Source organism: Corvus moneduloides, chromosome 21 (assembly GCF_009650955.1).
Source record: "Corvus moneduloides isolate bCorMon1 chromosome 21, bCorMon1.pri, whole genome shotgun sequence".
Classification (NCBI taxonomy): domain Eukaryota; kingdom Metazoa; phylum Chordata; class Aves; order Passeriformes; family Corvidae; genus Corvus; species Corvus moneduloides.
The window spans coordinates 4,274,371-4,291,360 of NC_045496.1; the positions used below are offsets into that span (position 1 = coordinate 4,274,371).

A 16,990-nucleotide genomic window follows, 5' to 3' on the forward strand; every position below is an offset into this window, starting at 1 on the left:
TTTAAATCAAAGAGCCTTTGAAGCTCTATTTCCATTGTATTAGGCAAATAAACATAGAAGATTTTCACAAACATAAAAGGCATTCACCTTGTAATGTTTCTGGGCTTATTAGTCTCACCAATTTGCATTGTTTTGTTCACATAAAGGATCAAAATGCCCTTTTGCTTGATTTTACATCCTGCCTGTGGATCTTGGGAGTGAGCAGCTCCCAAGGCCCAGTGCTGCTGGGGCTGTCCCTCTGCCTGCTGAGTCACAGCTGGAGCTTTGGAGCCTGTGTTCCAACAACCAGGAGTAAAAACCCACTACTTTCATTCATGCAGAATGTTTACCTGCCTCTTGGAAGTATCTTATTTATTTTAGCAGTGCCTGTGCAAAATATGGGAGGGCACTAAAGCTCATAAGGAGTTTAATTTTTAGTGTACCAAATAATTCATTTAAAATCGTAAATGAGTTCATGCTGAGAAGAAAACCCTTAGAAGTCAGAGCATTGGAAGGAAAGCTCAGAACCAAACCTAATGATTATTTGACTAACCAGCCCTTCATTAGTTTATTTCTCTAATGAATTATTGAGGTACTGCATAGACATTTCAGAATACATTTTTAAAAGCACAACACTGGTCTTAGATTGCAAAAATATAATAGTACTTGTGATACAATAATAATAGTAATAAGCACACAAAATGCTGCATAAACACTAATTAAACCTCAGTGTCCCCAAGCAGCAAGCACAGAAGGCAGGATGCTCAGCACATGCAGTGATTTGAGGTAAAGAGTATAATTAACACCAAATAAGACAACCTTGTTTCAAATACAGCTCCTGATAGTTGTGGCTACTTTGCTCTGTGTTACAGGGGAGAGACAGACAAACTAAAATCTGCTCTCTGACGAAGTTTCTAATAGATGGATTGATCCCCAACAGCTGTGAGCAGGTTAGGGGTGGGAACAGAGTTATTTAAATCATCATAGCTAACACCTGAGGCAAGGTATCCAAATCCTCTGGAAGCTGCCTCACAGGCTTGTGATCAGCAGTTTGCAGCATGGGGGGGTCTTGGTTCATGTGAAAGCAGCTGTGAGATCCTGGCTGTGGCTGAACCCCAGATCCCTTGAGGGGAACAGAGACAAGGGGACCTGACAGCCCTACCTGGGCTGTGTGGGTGCTCCGTGGAAAGGGAACGATTTTGCTCTTGTCAGTCCCATTCCTCACCAGTGCCGAGTTCACCTTGACTCCTCGGCAGGCTGGTGCCAGAACAGATAAAGGAGATGAGTGGATTTGGAGAGAATGTTAAAAAAAGCCCCAAACCACCCAGGAAGCTGAGGGCTAAAGGCTCAAACATGAAGCACAGCATTCGGGTGTAAAAGCCCTGTTGCAGCCACAGTCCAGGTCTATTAATAAAAGCTTCAGCGTGATGGAAAACCTGCCTTTTCAGTAATTCCTGTTCCAAGAGATGTTTGTGATGATGCAGTTTACAGCTCAAAGTTGTAATACTCTTTTTCACACCATGCACTTGTCCATCTTTGTCTCTTGCTTAATTACAGCTTTTTCTTTTCTTTGTTCCTGATGTTTGACAAAATGCCCCTCCTTGCTTTTGTAGTGTCCATCCTATGGATCATTCCAGAAACCAAAATTATTTTGCAACAATTCTCAGCAGTGTCTTGCTCTGTGACAATCAGACAGGTCAGAAATACTTCATGATGAGCTTCAAGAGGCAGGAAAGGAAAAAGGAAAACGTGGTGGGTGATTTCTGCCTTTACTTGGTACCCACGTGGGGAGTGGAGTCCCTTGGTCACCTGGCTGGTGCCCTGCTGTCACCCACAGGGAGCTGCTCTCCCTGGGCATGGAGCAGGCTCCTGCATGAGCCCAGGGAAAGTTCTGTGCATCCCCTTCAGCCACCAAAAAGGGCAGTTCACTCTCCCTGGCCTGGCTAATCCTTCCTTTGCTGGGAATTCCAAAGCCAAAGCTATCAATGTGCCAGTTCCTGTGGTTTTGTGAGCTGTTAGGATCATATATTTTTCTTCTGGAGATTGTAGCTGCTGGAATTTTATTGCCTGAATCCTGTAGCTTCTGTTCAATCTCATTTGGAATAAAAGAAAAAATTCCATCCCTTGGGCCTGTAGAGGAAATCTTAGGAAAATGAACCCTAAATGCCCTGGCATTCAGACCAATAAAGACAGCCTGGCATCAGTTGTCATGTAAATAACAAGCTTGTAAAACAAATACTGCACATTCCAGTGGTTCTGTTTGTTAAATCTGCTTTTCCTGCAGTCTGGACTGGGACCTGGTGCCAGCCTTTCCTGGCCAGCAGAGCAGCAGCACCATCCTCCTCCTCTTCCTCCTCAGAACTGCCAGTTTGGAAACAACTTTTCAATGCTGGGAGCAGCAGTAGGGGCTCTGAAGGTGAGCCAGATGCTTCTCATCTCTGCGGGCTTTTAGTGGAGAGCAGTTCCCTGCTCTCTGCATTTCCCCTGGCTCCACCTGAACAGGTAAGTGGATGCTTTGGCACATGGATCTGGATTTCCCATTTACCTTCACACACCAGGGAAGGCAAATCCAACTCCTTGCTGGTGACAGTGACTTTGTCAGTGATACGTTGAACTTAATTGTACCATATTTTCCAGAAAATATTACTATGAATGAAACCAAGCTGCCATGGGTGACTATTTCTGAAGTTTGTGTTGAGCATGCCAGGGGTTAAATGTGGTAAACTCATATTTCCTGCCCAGAGCTGGTTTATTTTTGTAACACAGAAGTTTTCAGTAAGTTTGTACTGGAAAAGTGCTTGGCTAAGGCTTTTACTGGTGAAAACAGACCAAAAGTGCTTTGCTCAGATTTTTACTGGCATCAGTAGATGAAATGCTTTCCTCAGTTTTATCCTGCAAGCAAATAAATATTGATAACTAAATTAACTCCTTGCTTAATTAAAACACATCATACACTCTAGCAGAGAAACAGAGCATTCATCCCTAGAAATCTTTTTGTGAGAGGATGACAGTTTAAATCTGTGATAGCCAGTGTGTGTGGACATGTCCTGGTGGGAGGCTGGGGCTGGGCAGAGCTGGGGCAGGAGGCTCAGCCAGAAACACAGTCTGGGCAGGGGTCTTGTTTGGGTATCTAGAAGATATAAAAGAGAATTGAAAGAGAAAGCAGGGAGTCCTGTTGTTGGCTGCTGCAAAGTAGGGGGTCTGTCACACTTGGACCAGGGTTTTGGGGTCTGAGTGCTATTTGGAGGAAGATCAGGGACTGAATGTCCCATCCATCTCTACTGGGCCTCAGGTTCTTGTGTATTTGCTGACCAGAGAACCTCACTGGCAGCTGTTGGAGCTGTGTGCTCCTCGTGCCCTCCCTCGGCTGCAGTGGTCTCCAAACCTTTTGTCCTTTTCTTCTAAACTATCTTTGTGTCCCTCAGTTTCAGGTGGCACTGCACAGTATGAGGGTTGGGACCTGCTGGCCATTCTCTTCAGAATGCCTGGTCCCCAGGGCTGCCCTGGGGAGGAAGAGATTCCAGGCTGCAGCTGGAGGCAGGAGGAGGACGAATGGCAGAGGGCCGATGCTGTAAGTGTGTCACCACTGCTGCGTGCAGTGCCAGCGTTTATCCAGTGAACTGCCACCCCACCCTGTCACCTCCTGGCAGACAGGCTGCTGAATTCACCCTGGTCAATTCAGTACTCCCTGGGGCAGCTGGCAGGGGGGCAGCAGTTTGCTGCACAAAGTTTGCAGCAGAACCTCCCATGAAGTGGAATTACTGCTGGTTCCAAGGGTAAAAGCATCCCTGTTAACACCCCACTTACTCCATGCTCAAGGATTGCATCGGGTGGATGCAGATCTCCTCACATCCCCACCAGCAGACACCCCCCTGCAAGGAAGCCCTGAGAGAACAGAAATTGTTCAGAAATTTAACTCTATTTTTTTCCCCAAAAACTTGCTCAAATTTTAGTTTCACCAGATTGCAGAAATCCAGATTGTGTCTTATTAAAACATCCCACGATTTTAAATTGCTCAGCATTCCTACCGCCAGGATGCTCTGCAACAGTTATCCTTCCCATCAAACTTAGGAAACAGAGAAAAGAAAGAAAGTAGAAATTGTGGATTTGAAAAAGGGAAGCCACTTCGGAGTTCTGAGGCAAAACCTGCTTTTTTTTCTTTGCCTGACAAAATATCCCGATAGATTTTTAGAGTTTCATAAGAAAACAAAAGAAGGTATTCAATATTGCAAAGTCTCGAATTTCCAGTGATATTCCAAATTCCAAAATTTAACGGCCAACTTCCACGCCTGGCGGTGCAGGGGTGCGATTACTGAGGGAGCTGAAGAGCCGAACTCCGGCTGGAAAGCCGCGGTTTAAGCGCCATCGGCGGGGAAACAAAGCTTGGGAGCAGGAGCGGCTGCCCTGGCACGGAAAGGGCAAAGAGCAGCCGGTCCAAGCGTTCGGTGCCGGCTGCGGGAGCTGCGCCCGCCGCGTTCCCCGGCCCCGAGCGCGGGGAGGGCTCGGGGCTCGGGCACGAAGCCGTTCTGAGAGTGCCATCCAGGGGATGAGAGCCGCACTTCAGCTGCTGCTCGGCGAGCAGGGGGCCGGCGGAGGCGGGGGTTAAAGCGTGACTCGCTGGGGGTGTGAGTGTCGAGGAGGAGGAACCAAACGAAGCGAGATGCTTAAAACTTTCCGAGCCACACCCCGAGCTCAGCCGGTGCACAGGGCGGGGGTACGAGTGGGATGAACAAGTTGAGAAGTGCCAGGAGTTTGTGAAGGGACCAGAACCTCCACAGCAATCCTAATTACAGAACCACAGAATCAGTTAGGGTGGAAAAGACCTCCAAGACCATCGAGTCCAGCCTGTGACTGATCCCCACCTTGTCACCCAGACCAGAGCACTGAGTGCAAGGCGTTCCTTGGACTCCTTCAGGAATGGTGCCTTCCACCACCTCCCTGGGCAGCCCCTTCCAATGCTGGTGGTAATTTAGGTGGATACAGTTTGGGTGACCCCCGCCCCGGGACCCCTCTGCTGTGTCTGGGATGGAGAGCAGCCCCAGTGACACCTCGGTCCCCGTCCCCAAGAACTTCCCAAACCGTGAGACTATGGAAACTTGGGAAAACGATCCTCGGAGGGAGAACCCATTCTCCTCTGTGCCCATCACCAGCTGGGGACCGCCGCGTGTTTAAAACACGACCACGCTTGTGAAGGAGCAGCGGGGAAACACGATTTCCTTGTCATGTCAATCAACGGGGAAAAAACTGGTTTTAACCGCTTTAAGGGAAAACTTCTCCGCTGTGCAGCTGCCCGCAGGGACTGTGACCGCCCACCCCCCGGGGTTCTGTTCGCGGTGGGATGGGGGGTGGCCGTGCCGGGGCAGGGCTCGGGGGCGGAGGGAACGGGGGTCGCGGGGCTGACCTTGAGGATGAGCGGGTTGCGCAGCATGCTGAGCCGGACCACCCCCAGCCGCTCGTTCTCCGTGCCCGGGCCTGCCTCGGCCAAAGTCATCGGCCGCCGCCGGGACCCCGCTCTGCCGCCCGCCATGGCACCGGGGGCCGGTCCCGGTGCGGGGCTCTCTCGGCAGTCCCGGTCCCAGTCCTGGTCGTGGTGCCGGGGGAGGTGTCGGCGGTCCCGGTGCCGGTTCCGGGGCTCTCTTGGCGGTCCCGCTCCCGGTCCCGGTCCCGGTTCCAGTTCCAGTGCCGGTCCCGGCTCCGGGGTTCTCGCACCCAACTCGTGGCGCGCGCGGCGGCATCCGTTTCCAGGCAACGGGCGGTGCTCCGCTCTGATGGGTCCGGCTGGGGTCGCTTCCGCCAGGGGAACGGATGGTCCGGCGGCAGGGCGCGGGGGACCGGCGGCGCGGGCGGACACCGCGTGGAGGTAGCGGGAGGCCCGGCGGGGACGGGGAGCGGGGGGGGGTCCCGGAGGGGCTGCGGGTGCCCCTCAGCCCGGGGCTGCCCCTCAGCTCGGGGCTGCCGAGAGCTCTGTGCGTGTGCTGGGAGTCTCCCTCGGTAGCCCCAGGGCGGCGGAGGGGAGCGGCGGGGCCCGGGCCGGCCGTACGCCCGTTCTTAGCTGGGGTTTATCGGTGTCTGGGCTTGTGGTTGGAGCTCCACAGAGCCTTCGGGGCCGCTCGTTCCCCTCGGTGGTGAGGAGGGGATGCCCGGTACCGGCCGGTGGTGCGAACCGCTCTAGGGATGCGAAATTCAAGGGCGCGTGTTTCAAACGTGCCGGGGGTGTTGCGCGGTGAGTGTTTCGTATGTGCTGGCTGTGGAAAATGTGCTAAAAATGCTTCCTGCGTGCTCTGGGTGACTGTGTTCTGCAGGAATTGGCCTCTGCTGGACAGATCCGGCAGGGCTGAGCTCGGCTTGGGCTCGAGCAGAGCCCGTCAGAAACCTCTAATTAGAGAATTTTGGGTTTAGTGCTGATTAGTCTCATATTTCTCAGTTGCTTTTAGCTTGTTGCTGTTTTAGTGCTGAAAGCTGAGTTGAACACAACAGTCTGACGTGGCTTAATTATTCAAAATCAAAGCTAGTAATTATTACATTTATTAAAGTGTGTCTTTTGTTGTTGCAGCAAGGTACCTTGAAGGGTGAGGGCAGCTGTGATGCACATCTGGTTGACAAAGAAGGCATCAGTTTTTCCTGGGCACTTTACAAAACTAGCTGGATTAAAAAGTAAGCATCTAAGATAAAATTGAGTTTTTAATTTAGAAGGTTTTGGGTGGGTTTTGTGCTTTTTGTTGGGTTTTGAGGGGGGTGTTTTGGCTTTTTTTTTACTGTATGTAACAGTGTATAAATTACAACGCTTCAATAAAACTCCTCTCTTTTATTTAAGGGAAAAAAAATGAAAGGCAAAGCTCGTGCAGGTGATTTTCAAGTCCAGGATTTTGTCAAGAAGAAGAAAAAGAAGAAGAGGAAACACAATGGGTACAAGAACAAACACGAAAATGCTGAAAGTGCAGAGGCTCCAGAGCTCGGCCGCGCTTCCCCGCTGCTGTTTGAAGATGCAGCAGCACAGCGTGGGGAGGGCAGGAAAAAGAAAAAAAAGCTGAAAGAAAAGGGTGAGAAGCAGCAGGCTTTGATAGATAATTACTGTGTGAGACTGGAACATGAAATGAGCAATGGGACTGGAGCAGCTGCTTCCCCCGAGAAGAAGAGGAAGCGGAAGGGTAAGGAGAGCACTGATGAGCACAGCGATGTCACCTGTGTCCCTGTGAACCAGTACAGCACCCAGGACTGCGAGCAGGATGCTGCTGATTATGTTTATTTTAAAAAAGCTAAGAAGAAAAAGAAAGCAAAGCTGCCTGAAGCGGACGAGGTGTGTGAGCTGCCTCCCTCGGAGGAACACAGCAAGGGCCACAAAGAGAAATCCAAAAAGAAGAGGAAGAAGAGGAGAGAGGGCAGTGCTCAGGATGTGCAGAAAGACACAGATGGAGCAGCTGAGCAGTCGCTGCTGTCATCCTCAGAGCAGAGCAGGGGGCACAGGGGGTGCCCTTCACCTGCAGGCGAGGATGGGGACTGTGATGCTGCTTCTGCCATCAGTGAGGTCTCCATGGAGGTCCCTGCTGATTTTTCTACACCCAATAAAGCAGCTGAAAAGACTCCAGCACATGCTAAAAAGGCCAAAAAAAGCAGCACTGTTGTCATGGAAGAAAGCTCTTCGGAGTGTGACATGATGTAAGTTTAGGTTTTGTTTGTGGAGTTTTTTCCTTCCTTCACTCCTCAGATATGTTCCTTTCAGGTTATTTGGGTCCCAGATTTTTCATCATTCTGTTTTGTATGTGTTTTAAAGAAAAATATGCTTGTACAGCATATTGAGGCATTAGAGATCTACTTTAAATGCTCAGCTTTCTTGTGGAGATACAATAACAATTTTGAGGAATGCACCACCATTGCCTTCCGTGTAGGCTCTTTTCTCCTCTTTAAAACTGTAGGTGTAGAAATAATTTACGTGCAAACAATTCGCATTTTAAAAAAAGAAAAGTGGGGGGAAAAGAAAGGGTTTTCGTTTTTTAAACTTGCTATTTTTAGGGAACATGTGCATTTTAACCAAGCAGCTAGTAAGGTCAGCTAAACAATTTAATGTTCTATGCAAATAAATGCTCATGTAAGTAGTTCTTGATGCCTTTACAGTGTCTAGAACACAAAACAGGAGCACTAGTAAGAGACAGATGGAAAAAATCTGAGTGCCAGTGGTAGCAAGAGACATTATTTCTTCAGTATGCCCATGGGTGAGAGTTCTTTGGATTTTCAGAACTTCAGAAAGCTCCTTGATTATTTTAAGTATAGAAATTTGGTACTAAATTACAATTTTTCGATTATGTTAAAAGGTTGGAAATGCAAGGCAGTGGATGTGTGAAGTATTTTTTCTTCTGTAATGTTTTGTTCTGTGGTTTGACACTGCTTAAAATGTCAGGCACCCACAAAAACCCTTCACTCACTCTTCTCTGCTATAGTTGGGCAAAGGAGGGGGAAAAAAACTAAGAGCTCATGAGTTAAGAAAAAACACTTTAAGGGCAAAACAGGTTCAAATTTAAAGGTATAAAGTAAATTTATTATTTTAGAGGAGGATGATGAGGAGTAAAAGAAGCCTTTAAAACACCTTTTTCCCCCAGTCCCTCCCTCCTTCCCACTGACAGTGCAGGGAGACGGGGCCATGGGGGTTGGTCAGTTTGTCACCTGAGATCTTCTCTTTGCTCAGGGGGAGGAGTCTTTTCTCTGCTGTGCCCTGGGGTCCCTCCCACGGGAGACAGAGAAGGGAGACAGTTCTCTGTGAACGTCTCCAGCGTGGTTCTCATTTCCCAAGCAGCAGTTCTGCCAAATCTGCTGCAATGTGAGTCCCTCCCACAAACAGTCTTCCCAGAACTCTTGTGGCGTGGGTCACTCGTCCATGGGGTGCAGTCTTTTAAGGATAGGCTGCTCTAGTTTTGGAAGCAAGGGCCCTCTTTCTCTCTATTCGGGTTTCCCACTGGATTACAGCTTTCTCTGGCATCCACCTGCTCCAGCATGAGCACTTTTCCCACAGGCTGCAAGTGGAATTCTGCACTCCACGTGGACTTCATGGATTACAGGGGGACAGTTTGTTTCACCGTGGTCCTCACCACGGCCTGCAGAGGAATCTCAACTCTGACATTTGGAGCACCTCCTCCCCCTCTTTCTTTCCACTGACCTTGGTGCCACCATGTTGTTTTCCCTCACATGTCCTCACTTCCTCCTCTTTCTCCGACTAGAAGAAAAACTGCTGCTCATAGGCACCATTGCCAACAAATTCCACCAATTCCAAGATTCTTGCAGCATCCTGCAGCGCTGAGGGGTTGATTTCCCTTAGGTTCTGCATCAGGGAATTGCTCACCGTGTTTTCTCCACCGGCTTGGCGGGCCCACCACTGCGTGGTGCTGCCGTGGCACCGACGTTATTTAAAGCCTCTCCTCACGTGGGGCACTGGGAAGGAGAAGCCACCACTGCCACCCCTGCCCTTCTGCCCACAGTGTGGCCTGGCTAGGGGCAGCCAGGCAGGCAGAGCTCGCCACAGGCCACACCGAGATGGTGGTGGCCACAGCAGCACATGGCCACGGGCCGGCCAGAACGCCCCGGGGCGGCGGCGGCTCACTGCCCCTGGAATAAACTGCACGTGTGCTGTTTGAGTTCCTTCTTAAATGTGGCATCACAGAGGGTTACCAACCTCTCTAATTGGGCCAGCAGCGTGTCCATCTTCAGAGCCAGCAGAGATTGGCTCTGTCGGACATAGTGGAAGCTTCCAGCAGCTTCTCACAGAATTTCTGTGGCCTTCCCTGCTACCAAAAAATCAGGCTGTGCCTAATTAACACAGTAATTAATGAATGTGTTCACTCTTTTAAGGGTAGAGGTGTTAAAAAAGTCTTTGGTGTGGAGTTCTAGTGGTGTATTTTATTTTGTGCCTTTTTTTATATCAGGACACCAAAACCCTCGGCATCAAATAAAAAGAAGAAGCAGAAGAAGCAGAACAGTTCCTTTGCTGAATTGGCAGCCTCTGATGAGGTCAGTCTGGATGGTGAAGAAGGCCTGGACTCTGTCACGTCTTCAGTCATGGATTTGGATACTGCAAGACAAGAACTGGAAGAGTTTATTCCTCATGTGAAGAATATATCAGACAGTTCAATCAAGAAGATGGCTGGAAGAGACCTAATGAGATTTAAGGAGTTTAAAAAACAGGGTGAGCTCTCTGAAATCCTGTTGCAGTGAGGAAGGACTGTGCAGCTGTGCTAATGCTTTGACAGAGGGAAAAGTTTCTTGTGTCATGTCTGTTGCACCCACAGAGTCTGGTTCACTTCATTCCATTGACATATTTTCTGTTTCTCTGTTCGTAGCATCTGCTTCCACATTGGCAAATTTCAGTCCACACTTGTGTGTAGATTGCTCATTTCCAGCTGGTTTTGTCTCTTTCAGTTTTCTTTTTACCCCATAGAATTTGCTGATCTTTTCTTATACCCAAGCTAAAACCTGAGATATGCAAGAGATGGTACTTGAGGTTTGATTTGTTTTTCTTAACCTATTTATATTTTAGGTATTGCTGTCAAGTTTGGCAGATTTACCCAGAAGGAAAATAAACAAATCCAGAAAAACGTTGAAGAGTTCTTATCACTTACTGGAATAGACAGTGCTGAAAAACTTCTGTTTACCTCGAGGTATCCAGAAGATAAAGACACCATCCATCGCCTGAAAACAGAACATCATTTTTGTGAAAAAATTTGTGAGTATTTAAATTTATTCTCAGACAGCTGAATGTTGTATTCTACAACCTGGTGATACCATGGCATATTTTGTAAAAGAATTTTTTATTGAAAAGCACTGATGTTGCTAAATTTGGTTAAAAAAGGAGCTGCTGAGATGGTGTAGTTGATAATCTGCACAGTCTATTGTTCTTGCTATCTGGTCTCAAGTAGGAAGAGTTTAGAGATAAAATGTGGTCAAGACCAGTAAAGACTTTCAGACTTGCATTTGGGCTTTATGGCTTTAAGTGTGTTATTTGCTAAATTATAATTAAGGTTATTAATGGCAGCTGTGATTGATTGTCTGAAATTGTCACCTGTTCCTGGATCACATAAATAGGTGGCAAGTGCAGGACTGAGGGGGGATGGAAGAAATTGAGCCATGTCAGTTTTCCAAGACATGGGGATCTTCTCAGTGCACCAGGAGCTTTATTCTGTGTGTTTGGTGTCATCATCTTAGGCAAGGCAGAGTAAAGGGCAGCCTGTCATGGATTGGGATATTGGGATCAAACTACAGATTTGTTCCTCTGTGATTATTTCAGACACACAATCCTTCCCTCTGCATCGTCACATTTGCCTGATGTTGACTTTCATTCCAGTCTGGGAAGATTTGGCAGAAAGTCTCATCAGTGTTCTGTGACTTGCAGTCACCTCTCCTGGGCACTGCTGGCCAAGGTGGTTGTGTGTTCCCAGGGATTGGTCTCTGTGGATCTTCCCTTCAGGAGAGATCCTCACTTGGTTTTTGCTGGATGCCCCACTGCCTGCTTCTCCCAGTTGAAACAGTCTGTAAGCAGAAGCCCAGTGTCTCCTCAGCCTCCTGCCTGGTGGCTGTCTCATGTCTCTCTTTTAATGGGAGTATTCAGTATGCCAGTTAAATTTTCATTACACCTGGCTCAAATGCACAGCCATCCATGCAGTTTGTAGCTAGTGAGTAGCAAGAGTGAGTGGAAAGAATCTGTTGTTGACAGCACGGTCATGAAAATGTGTGGTGTTGGGTTTTGGGGTTTGTTTCATTTTGGCCTCACCACTGTGAGAAATGTCTGTTAAAAATGATCCTTTACCTTCCAGCTGAGGGCATACCCCGACCCTGGAGGCTGATATATTACCGAGCAAGGAAGATGTTTGACCCAAATAATTATAAAGGAAGGTAAGGGAATACTTTAAAAGTGTTTCTGAATGTTAATATCAGTCTGTGTTGATTATTTGTAAATTAAAAATTGATATAAATGAAGATCATCTCTCCCATTTGTGCCAGTTATTGTGACTTAATTGATAGTTCATTTTCCCTTATTGATTCCTCTGTTCTAAAATGTGACTTGAATTGATAGTGATGATTAACATTGACCACCTGGAGGGGATACAGCTCTTTAAGAGATTGAAATGGTTTGAATTTACAGCTGAAGCTGTGCCCATTTTCTCAACCAGGTATACTAAGGAAGAAAAAGAAAAATTAAAGAAGTATCAAGCTCTGCATGGCAATGATTGGAAGAAGATTTCTGAGCTGATGTCCCGTTCTAACCTCTCGGTTGCTATGAAATTCTCTGAAATCAAGTCAGGTATGTAATTTTAAGAAAAACAATTAATTTTGTCTACTGTTAGTTGAACTCTTACGTTGTAGGTACCCTAAAGATGAAGAAAAAGTCCTTCAAGTATGGGGTTTAAAATTAATTAATTTGTAGTGGTGGTCCTTTTCTTCAGACCACTGATTGCATTGTCATGTAGAAGGGATAAGAAAGATTTCTGAAAGAAAAGAGAAAAGATGTGGAACAGAACTGACATCCAAATAAGATGATTTCACAGGGAGGGCAGAAGGAATTTGGCAACCAGGTTTAAAAAGATAAAAACTGGGGATCAGTCTGTTCTTTAGTGTTTAGGCTGAACTCTCAAGTCTGGTATGCAGAAGGGTTTCTAGAAGATGTGTTAAGAAGTTGGTCCTATAAATAAAGAACATGCAAAGTGAATCGTTTGCTCTTTTGCCTTTTCTTCCCTAATCATTTATGATAAATTATGCCTAAACCTGGTGGTTTTTCAATTTTAGCTATTAATTATGGTCCTTGGACAAAGGAAGAGACCCAGAAGTTAATGAATGCAGTGAAGGAGGTGATGAGGAGGAAACTGAAAACAGAAAATCCAAGTTCTCTTTCCTCACTGGAACAGTCAAGCACAGATCCCTGGATTGAACGTGAGAAGCTGTACCAGCAACTGCCATGGACTGAGATTGAAACCAAAGTGGGAAGTCGATATTGGAGACAGTGCAAACAGAAGTGGTGAGGGCTTGGACTAAACTGAGATAGTAAAATGCGTAGTGGGGAGTATTTATTCTGTAAAACCTGTGGTTTTTATCATAATCATTTGGTAGGACAGATAAGACACTGTAGAGTACAGAAGAGGCATTGCAGATGTGTCTGAGACAAGTAACTCTTTGGTAGCTGGGGCAAGTTTTCTTCTTGCTGTGATAGCAAAGCCTGATTTCTGCCTGATGTGCTGAGGCTGGAGCAGCAGAGCTGATTTACAGGATGAACCCTGGGCATTGTGTGACTAACACCAGCAGTATTATTTAGGTAAAAACAGATGATCAAGACTCTAATGCCAGCTGTTTAACACCAAACCAGCTGCTTCAGAAACTTTCACATAATGTTGTGTAGTTACCTGCAAGAAATGTATCATTTTAAGAAACTTTCCCAACAGACAGGAACAGCAGCTTGTTTGTAAGATATTTTAGGAGAAGCCCTCCCAGCCCAGGCCTAGGCTCTGGCCAAGCCTCTGCCCCTGCTAGCTGGGAAGTGTGCCATCAGATCCAGGTGTTTCCGTGCTAAAAATATAATCAAGTCACTTTGACTTGCTGATTTGGGCCTATAAAAGCTGGACCCACTTTCAGGGTGAATTTGGAGACCTCACCTACAGGTGGAAACACTGTAGGATTTCCCAATTGCTGGGAGGGGTTCTCCAGGTCCTGGCTGTGAAATGGGGCCCCCCAGCGACTGAGGATCTGGGTGATGGTAAAATATTTAGGCAGTTGGTGATGTATCTTTCTCAATCACTATCCTTTCTCTCATGTAGTAAAGAATAGGTGCATTACCTTGCTTTTGCTTGTTGCTAAAGCCAAGTGTGTACTTCTATTGAATGTATAATTTTACTGTTGTAAATTGCCTTAATGTTCATAGCAAAACAAGACTATTCTTTCTATTGGTGTCTGTGTCCTTTAAATCCCCCCTGTCACTTGGCAGAACATTGCCTCTCTGACACAGCAGCATCTTGATGCTTGGAATTTCTTGAAATGATAGAGACCTGTTTTTGTGTGTTTTCAAAGGAATTCAATTTTAACAAGCAAATTGACCAAAGGGCAGCAGTTATATAGAGGGAGCAATGGATTACAGGCCAAGATCAACCTTATTAAAAGGTACAGTTCTGAGCACTGGGATGTTTTTGTATCTTTCACTGTTTGAGCTGTGTTTATAAAAGTTTGCAGGGCGAAAACAGCCTGCTTGCAGCTTGATACATGTTTTGCAATCATTCTTTCTCTGGACAAAATGTCCTGTAATTTCTGACTGGGGGAGCTGGGAGCACTGAATTATGGCTTGAGTTCTGCCTGCAAACTGCTTCTGTCTTACATTCACAGGTTGTATGAAACAAAAGCAGAGGATGCCAGTGAAGTAAACTGGGATGAACTCAGTAATGCTATTGGGTAAGCCTTCTTTCCCTCTTTTTATGGATACAAAGGGTACTGAAAGCAGATGAATCAAAGTTCTGATACCTTTACAGCAATAGGAAGTGTTTAGTTTGGAAACATGACAGTTGCATATCCTGGCATAGCACTGAGCAGGAAGCCATGCCTGCAAGATCTGAAACCCTTAACATTCCAAGTACTGGAGTGTTGTGTATCTGCTTCCAGGTGTTAATCAACTAATGGGAAAAACTATGATTTGATAGTATGAGATAATTATTATTTGAATTCCATCCTTTCTCCCTAAAGCTAAGATAGGGTTTGGCTGGCATCACTCCCAGGAATGGGTAACTCAGTAACAATTAAGCTTTACGATAGCTCCCTGCACCACTAATTCTTTTAACTCTTCTCTTTGCAGAGATGTCCCTAGAGCCTATGTTCAAGCAAAGTTTTATAGGCTGAAAGTGTCCTCTGTCCCTTTATGGAAAAGAAAGACCTTTTCTGGTCAGTATGCCAGCTGTTTGTATATACTCCTTAAGGCTTCGGGTTGAATTTCGGAGGGTGCATATTCTAGTTCAATTTTTTCCTGGTTCGCATTCTCCTAATTGGCTAAAATCTTCAGCTTTATACTTTATTTACTAAATGCCTTTTTTATAACTTTCAATGTCCTCTTCTTTTTAGTACCTTGGCTTGAAAAGTTTTATGACTGTGCATTTTAATTTCTCTTTGCATGTTTGTGTTGTGTCTGATCTCCCTGCACAGCCACTGTGATCACCACAGAGCAGTACAGAGATTTTGTGCATTTAACACTGACAACCTAATTTCTGTCTGTGAGGTGCTGTTCCTCTACACATCCAATTAAAACTACTTTTTTTTTTTTCCCCTCATAGAAATTATTGACTATCTGTATGAAAAGAAGCTCCCAGAACTTGAAGAAAAGTTAAGAAAAAAGGAGGGGAAGCACTGTAGTTTTGACAATTCAGCAGCTAGTCAGCAGCAGAAGGCTTTCAGACTCAGTGACATCTTTGACTCCAGTGAAGAGAGTGATTAATTGACTTCCTAAAAGCAATTCCTAATATGCATATTTAACTGCAAATGGGTCTGGTTGAAAGTGGGTACAGCCCACCACCTGCAGGTACCCAGGCTGTTGAGTAACGGGAAATGTCAGGATAGGCACTTCTGATTGTCTTGTTTCATATTGAAGACTGAGTTAAACAGAGCTTTTGTGCCACCTTTTATTATTTTAATGTATCTCTGGTTTTATAAGTTTTCATTTAAGCATGCAAGTTGCTTTCTAAATGTCTCAAAATACTTTTTTTCTGTGGAGTTGAAAGCTGCTGTTTTCCCTTTATGAATGAACTTGGTTTTCAGAACTTTATTTTTTTTAAATTATTTAAAATTCATGGGATTGGAAAAAGGCTTTCAGTTTGCTTTTACATCTCTAATAACCAAGTCTTAAGACATCTGTGTTGATGAAAACAGCACAACTTTTCAGTTGTTTTTTTTTTAAAACAGGTATCTTATTCTTAAAAGCAACTGATTTTATTTTTGATGCGGACTCACACTTTTCTCAGCCCTTCTAGAAAAAAAGGACTTTTGTCCATTACTATTCATCATTTCACGCTAACCAAAATAAATAATTTTAAATGCTTTTATTAATATTTGGAATACAGAGACAAAACTGTGTGTGTATATATATACATATATTTTTATTGTGCCAAGGAGAATTTCTGCATTTTAATAAGAAAATTAAGCAGTAAGATGGAGGTTGTACACGTTTTGTATGATATTTTTAACTCTCTGCCTGAAATGATTATTTGTAGAACGACTGAATGAATGTAAAAAACCCCAAAAATACCTTACTGTGTAAAGTCTTTGTATGGCTTGTTTATATTTCCCATATGCTGAATTAGACAGTAATGCAAGAAAAGTCAGTCCCTGCTTTTTGAGGGTCATTTTGATAAGTGAGAACCTCCCTCTTCAATTCTAATAATCATCACTGAAAATCTAGAACTTTCAATCGTCTTGAAATAAAGGCCTTGTTGGAGGGTCTGGAAGGTAACTTACAGCAAGGAACTTTTAAAGGAGAACTTTCCACCTTTAACTATGTCTGGCTTTAGTCTCTCTGAAGATAGAAAGCAGTGGGATTTTTGTGAGACAGGCAGGACCTCCCCTCTAATCAGCCACTGCTTTGAGGGTAAAGTTTTCCAGCCAAGAGATGAAATGGGATGGGGGGAAGGAAACATATACCACTTCCACTTAAGTCTTTGATTTGCATTGCTTCATGGGTTTGAAGGTTAAAAGCTGAAAAATTTGAATTTCTGAATCTAAAGTTTCTGTTTTTCAAGGGGTTTTTTCTTGGAAAATGGAGATGCTCTGAATTGTCTGCAGGCAAGAGCACAAACACCTGGTTGTAGAGTTTGTAGAGCAGATCTTGAAGAAATAAACTTCTACCTCCACAATGAGACTTATTTTATTCTTTGCTTTAAAGGACAACTGTTGTGGTTGACTGGAATGCACCTCACTCAAAAGAGAAAGGCAGGAATGTCTTATTGAGCTAGAAGAATAATTTGATAGAGTTCAATAAATTTGATGGAATTTAACAAAGTTTTAACAATGG

The 16,990-nt window shown here is 45.3% G+C and overlaps 1 protein-coding gene and 1 long non-coding RNA gene across 3 annotated transcripts; one reads left to right on the forward strand and one right to left on the reverse strand.

Moving 5' to 3' along the window:
• Positions 1 to 519: 519 nt before the first annotated feature.
• Positions 520 to 5,463, reverse strand: LOC116454388. Its single transcript, XR_004244082.1, has 2 exons — positions 5,381 to 5,463; positions 520 to 2,871 (listed from the first exon to the last, which is right to left on the reverse strand). It is a non-coding gene; the product is annotated as an uncharacterized LOC116454388 (long non-coding RNA).
• On the forward strand, positions 5,303 to 16,837 carry TTF1 (transcription termination factor 1). 2 transcript variants are annotated; one of them, XM_032130936.1, is made up of 12 exons: positions 5,303 to 5,839; positions 6,533 to 6,633; positions 6,793 to 7,635; positions 9,891 to 10,150; positions 10,502 to 10,687; positions 11,775 to 11,853; positions 12,132 to 12,262; positions 12,745 to 12,973; positions 14,017 to 14,106; positions 14,326 to 14,391; positions 14,789 to 14,874; positions 15,261 to 16,837. In XM_032130936.1, the coding sequence occupies exons 1-12, from the start codon at positions 5,318 to 5,320 to the stop codon at positions 15,419 to 15,421; spliced, it is 2,754 nt and encodes a 917-aa protein (XP_031986827.1). In that variant the 5' UTR covers positions 5,303 to 5,317; the 3' UTR covers positions 15,422 to 16,837. The 2 variants fall into 2 exon arrangements, with proteins under 2 accessions (XP_031986827.1, XP_031986828.1); XM_032130937.1 differs by lacking the exon at positions 5,303 to 5,839 and adding an exon at positions 6,137 to 6,202 and having other exon boundaries at positions 6,794 to 7,635.
• Positions 16,838 to 16,990: the final 153 nt, after the last annotated feature.